Raw genomic sequence first — 6,551 nt, 5'->3', positions numbered from 1 at the left:
TTTAAAACAGATTAAGTTATAAAAACATTCTCCCTTTAAACTTTTAAATTGCTGTGATTGGTAATATGATTTGCAGTAATTTTTTTTGAGTTTAAAATTGGCCTAACAATATATTACTGACTTTGATAGTTTGATTCACAATTACTAAGAAACTGCTAAGGTCAACATAGTTATTCTAGATTTTTGTAAGAAAAGCCTAGGTTTAATACTATTAAATGGGTATGTCAACTTCAGTCACTGACAATCCATACTTACTTGATTGTTTAACAAATATGTATTTAAATTCTACATTGTATTAGGCCTTATATTGGAGAGACAGTAATGAGAAGAACATAGTTCATATGCAGAAAGGCTTAAGCGCAGCAGGAGAGGTGGGCCGGAAAGTATAACAGTTTGATGAGTACTAAGAGGGAAAGAAAGTGTCAGGGCCAGGATGCTGTGGTAGTACATTAGTGGGGCAGTTGACCTTGGAAGTTCAGGAAAGGTTTTCTTAAGGATGTAATATCTAAGTCAAGGAATCAAATTTTGATTATGTGATATGAATTATCAAAAGGACTTAGGAAGTTTCAGAGAAACTAGTAAGATGATGCAGTAAAGCCATCATGGTGTTTTTGAATTGGTGTCAGGGCCAGGATGCTGTGGTAGTACATTAGTGGGGCAGTTGACCTTGGAAGTTCAGGAAAGGTTTTCTTAAGGATGTAATATCTAAGTCAAGGAATCAAATTTTGATTATATGATATGAATTATCAAAAGGACTTAGGAAGTTTCAGAGAAACTAGTAAGATGATGCAATAAAGCCATCATGATGTTTTTGAATTGGGGTGTGCAGTATGAAGATCTAATAGAGAGAAATGAGGTGGCAAGGCAATGATAGCAAGATCATGAAAGTTGACATTATTTGCAGACAATGAATGTACTTGGAAATGTCACAGGGGATTTAAGAATAAAGGGATGATCATTTATTGAACACTTGGCTAACATAGGGACTCAATTAAATGTCTCAGATTAAAGGTTGTATGTTATAGTAGTAAGATAATAAAGGCTGGTGGGCTGAATTACTAGAGTTCAAAGCTAAACTAGACTATTTAGTAGCTTTTTGATGTTGGAAGAATTACTTAATTTCTTTGAGCCTCAGTTTTCTCATTTACCTATGAACACCATAACACTACTTCTCTAAGAGACTACTATATGGGATAAATAAAGAAATACCTGAAAAATTCTTGTTATAGAGCCTGCCACATAAACAAACAAACAAACACATGTTAGTTTCCATTCTATTTATTACTCAAGGTCACACAGTTCAGCAATGTGACTTAAAACTGTAATCCAGTTCTATCCAAATCTAAAGTCTATAAATCTTCACTATTTTAAAGATGTTTAACTATTTTAAATTTGTTTTCACATATACAAAATGAGAACTAATAACAAATTATTTCAAAAGGTTAAGAGGTTGATGTGTGTGAGTGTTTTATACATTTCAAAGTGCTATATAGATGCTTATTAAATCACTAGAAACACAGTGTGCGAAATTGCGCAGCCCCGTGCACCCATGTCCACCTCGCCGTGCCCACTCTTTTGCTGGACCGCCTGCCAGCCACCAGCCTTGCTGCGATCGGAGCCTGTGGGCCATGCCACGTGAGCCAAAATTGCGTGAGACCCCAGACCCTCCGCACGAGGCGAGACCCCAGACTCCAGACTCGCCACGCGAGGTGGGACCCCAGGCCCCAGACCAGCCGCGCAAAGCAGGACCCCAGACCTGCTGCGTAAGGCAGGACCCATCAATGCATCTCCTGGTGACTGGTTGTTTGGTTGTTACGGCGTTATGGCCATGGGCTTTTTATATATATAGATTGCATTCTAGAAGACCTGAGAACTTTCAAATAACGTTGTTTTGTGCAACTTAATAAAGTGTTTTTCTGCCCTAGCCAGTTTTCTCAGTGGTTAGAGCATCGGACTGTGAACCAAAGGGCATGTACCTAGGATGCAGGCTCCTCCCGGCCAGGCCCTGGTTGGGGCACATGAAGGAGGCAACCGATCAATGTGTTTCTCTCACGTTGATATTTCTTTCTGTCTCTCCCCCTTTCTTCCACTCTCTCTAAAAATCAATGGAAAAATATCTTCAGGTAAGGATTAAATAAATAAATAAATAAAGTGTTTTTCTAGATCTCATTAGACTTGGAAGTCCCAGTGGGCATTTGGCAAATAATTGATGAATGAATGATTATTTGTGAATCTCAAGATCAGATTTCTTTTCTGTGCTAAAGGACTGGATTTCTCATTAGTTACAATCCACTTCACTTGAATGGACCCTAGCATCTGAAAGTAATTGACACAAATCCAAAATAACAGATGTTCCCTTTCATTCCCCATTGACCCCCTTCTAGCCCACCCCTACTTCCCTGCCTCAGGCCTTCACCACACTATTGTCTGTGACCATGGGTTATGCACATAAATTCTTTGGTATGAGCTAGTCTTAATACTTATGAATGCTTTTCTTCTTTCAAAACATTTTGGTTCCATTTTACTTTATCCACCAGACTGGAAATGCTTTTAAAGTAGTGTCCACATGCTTAAGAGCATGGACTTTAAAGCAAAACTCCCTGGGTTCAAATCCCAGCTCCAGTTGGGGGAAATCACTTACTTCTTTTTCACAATAATAACAATAACAACAATAATATGTAATCCATGAGTGTATATTAAATAAGTAAATACATGTAAACAAAGAATATTGGCCTATAGCATGTACTGTGTAACTTTTGATTGCTTATTATTATTAAATGTTATTGTTTTATATCCCACAACAATTGTTATAGTACCTTGTATACAGTAGCTGGTAAATGTTTTGTAATTAATGTATTAAATTCTACCTCTTTCACATTTTTAAATTTTTTTTCAAGAAATTAATGGTCATAGCAAATGAGGCTTAGTGATGTCAGATTCCTGACCAGGCCTGTCTTCCAGACTCTAGCATTTGAGTGAGGAAGAAAGTAAAGGCTCATAAACCACTTCCAATAATAGCACATCTATTAAAGATTTCAGCAAAAGGTTTTATGGGTGATCAGTAAGAACTTTGTAAGGGTTGAGTGATTTATACTTTTCCTGGCATGATGTGTTAAATATGGAATAAGCACATAAATGACCCACTAATTTTCTTTGCAATATTTGATTAAGAATATTGCAGGTCAAGAGCCTCAATCAACTCCTGTTAATGTTGCCATGGATCTGTTTGTAGTTGTGATTATCTGTAGCTTGTGCCAGAATTTGCTCTTGGGAATGATCTAAAGTTAGCAATATATTTTGGCACTTAAATTTAATGCTAACTCTAGGGTCCCCATGATTCCAGAGTCAGTTTGGGGTCCTCTAGATTGGAACACCATGACTTAGATCTTCTCTGGTCCCAATGACCAGGCTGAAAATTTAGATGTTCCAGTGTTATTCTGGAGATGATATTCTTAATCAGTGTTAGGCCCTGGAGCACTTTGAGAATCAGGTGGAATTATGAACTTTGCCCTCAGTTAAACTTGTGTAATCAAACTCACACTAAATTTGTCTTAGAAAGTCAAGGTTTTAAAGGTCCCCGAGACATATCCACAGACTCAAGTTAGATCCAGTTGCATTCAATTGGCTTTATTGTACAAGAACCAAAAATTTAAATGTCACATGAAAGTAGAATGTAAGGGGAGAAGAAAGAGCCGAATCTGTGAAAATCACATTCTCTCTTGACTGAAGGTAGACAAGTGGCCAAAGGAGAGTTTGAATTGGTTTCAACAAGACCTATAAAAAGATGATGACAGTTTAGGAATTTAGTTCATAATCTGTTAATAGTTATCATGATATGTAGATTTCATTAAGCTTTCAAAAAGAGTTTATCAAATTAAGTATTTAAATGTAAATATTTAAACTTGTCATACAGTGAACTGAAAATAATTTTCACCTAATATTTATAGATGGACACTGTCCTTTACATGCATATTTATAAGTGATTTTGTACAATGGTTTTAACTTAAAATCTATATTTGTGGGTTTTGAACAAATATAACTATAGAAATAATGATTATTCTATTAAAACCATAATCATGTAATAACATATTTTAGATCAATAAAATATATAACTGCATACTAAATTACTTGCTTTCCTGCAATCTCCATTTATTTTTCTCATTTTTTCCCTAAATTTTAACACATCAAAATTTTATCCATCTTATCTTCTTTTTTTTGTATTAGATGTCCTATTAAATATCAATGAAATAATACATTATACACATATGCTGATCTAAGTAAACAAAATTTTTTGTTTTTCTTCAAATTAGGCAGCCCATATGGAAATAGATGGCATAATAAATAAGCCTCACTATCTGAAATCAATAAGGACAAGACATTGGCTATAAGTAAATCTTAATATTTATTAATTTTACTTTAGTTTTTCTAATGTGTTACATTTTACAGATTGATACATTTTTACAATTCTGCAATATGCACTCTCACTTACACCTCATAGTCACCAAATTCTGAGAAAAAGAAAGTTTGGAGAGACTAATGACTTGCCTAATCAAACAGATGGAAGAATCAGCCTTCTCTGATCTAATGCTATTACCATTTTATCACAGATCACTGTTGTATTTTAGATCATAAAACCTGGAGACAATGTGATGCCCTGAAAATATTTGTTGTGGAGACTCAAACATTTTTAACTTTCTCCCCAAATTATTTCACACTCTGGTCCTTTCCTATTTTATTAATCTTTCTTTTTATTTTAATTTCTTCCCATAACTTTCAAATTATTTTAGACCCTGCCATTATCCATTGATTTAAGTAATAAATAGAAACATTTTACATAATATTTAAGGTTCTGAAAGTATCCTTTTAATATGTGTATGATTTTCAAGTTAAGAATTAGATTCTTCCATGAATTTATCTTAAAAGAAGATAAATTTGGGGTGTCTAACATCATGGATTCTTTCACAAACTATATCTGAAATAAAAGAATGCATGGAAAAATATTTCCTTTCACTGCATTCATACAAAAATTAGAATGCAAGAATACTGTTAAACAATTAAAATGTATTTGAATTCACATCCTATATACATTTTCTAAGAAAACATTTTTGAAATAAGAAAAATCATGATTTTAAGATATAATTTTATTCCAGTATGAAAATAATAATGAAATAAAACTAATAAATTCTAGGAGTGTTCCAACTGTCCAAAAAACATTTGATAATAAAATACCCAAGTTTTCTTCATTTTGTAAAATAAGGTTATTTTTTACTTCTTGTTGGAACAAAATCTAGTGTACCAATGCTATGGCACCACCAAATTAAAATCATAAGTCGCCTATTTTGCCTGTCCTCATAACAGACTTAATTTATCTATTTCTACTATATTTAGATTTTGTGACTATATTGATAAATCCATAAGTCTTGTCTTTATTTTTTTCTTCTGCGCATTTACCTGTGTTGTCTTCTTTGATGCTTCCATGGAGTTTTTAGACCACGGTGGTAGGTGCAGTAATTGTGACTGTGGTGGTCTCAGGTGTGCTTGTGATGAATTGTGAGGAAGCTTCCTGAGTAACCACAGTGCTCACTGTTGGTTCACTGGACAAAATCACTGTTGGCTCATCAGCAGCAATGATATTGATGGTAGGGATGACTGCCTTATCCTGATTTTTCTTTGGGGGAATGGCAATAAGTGGTGGAGTTGATTCACTGGGTGGAAAAAGTGTTGGCTCATCAGCAGGAACGGTATTGACAATAGGGATCACTGCCTTATCCTGATTTTTCTTTGGGGGAATGGCAATAAGTGGTGGAGTTGATTCACTGGGTGGAATAAGTGTTGGCTCATCAGCAGGAACAGTATTGGCAGTAGGGATGACTGCCTTATCCTGATTTTTCTTTGGGGGAATGGCAAAAAGTGATGGATGTAGGTATGGGTGACGTACCAGAGTGGGTGGGTAGATATTTGGCAGGGCTTGCCATTGAGGAATTTGGGCATGTGGCCTAATTGAAACTGGTTTTGTATAATATGGGTAAGGCATATATTGGTTATTAATTGGTACAGCTGGTCTATATTGGTGGTAATTGGGTGCAATGCGCGGATAACTCTTCCACACATAATGAATTGGAATATATTTGACTGTGCTTTGGTCAAACAATCTTTTATCAGTCTCACAGCACTGCAAAGAATAAATTGTGCAGAATGGTGTTATTATAGGATAGACTGTAGAGATATCTTAAATCAGAATTTTTTTGAAATAATGTTATGGTATTTAACATTGAATAAGTACAATATTAAAAGTAATAAACCCCACAACCATATTTATTATTTTACAAGATATGATTTATACATTTCCCTTCAACTTCTTAATTTTCAACAAATATTAAAAATAGTATTAGTTTCAAACAAATTAGATGAGGTAACCCATAATGTAAACCACATTGCCAAGAGCTTGGCATATATGAAGAGTGCTCAGTAAATGTTGAGCATCATGTTAGGTACAACAGGTAGAAAAATCTCTTAGAGACCTTTGGCATACTATACACAAAGAGACCACA

The 6,551-nt window shown here is 34.7% G+C and overlaps 1 protein-coding gene across 1 annotated transcript in view; it reads right to left on the bottom strand.

Annotated features, from left to right (window-relative positions):
* Positions 1-3,628: 3,628 nt before the first annotated feature.
* The window catches only part of CSN3 (casein kappa), a 16,853-nt gene continuing 13,930 nt past the window's right edge, over positions 3,629-6,551 (bottom strand). Inside the window, exons 4-5 of the mRNA XM_014529479.1 lie at positions 5,452-6,172; positions 3,629-3,774 (exon numbers count right to left, since the gene is read on the bottom strand). Coding sequence (XP_014384965.1) covers positions 5,486-6,172 — 687 coding nt within the window. The 3' untranslated portion in view covers positions 3,629-3,774; positions 5,452-5,485. The remainder of the gene's footprint in view (positions 3,775-5,451; positions 6,173-6,551) is intronic.

This window comes from Myotis brandtii, unplaced genomic scaffold, assembly GCF_000412655.1.
Source record: "Myotis brandtii unplaced genomic scaffold, ASM41265v1 scaffold681, whole genome shotgun sequence".
Classification (NCBI taxonomy): domain Eukaryota; kingdom Metazoa; phylum Chordata; class Mammalia; order Chiroptera; family Vespertilionidae; genus Myotis; species Myotis brandtii.
This window is presented reverse-complemented; position numbering and strand designations above follow the sequence as displayed.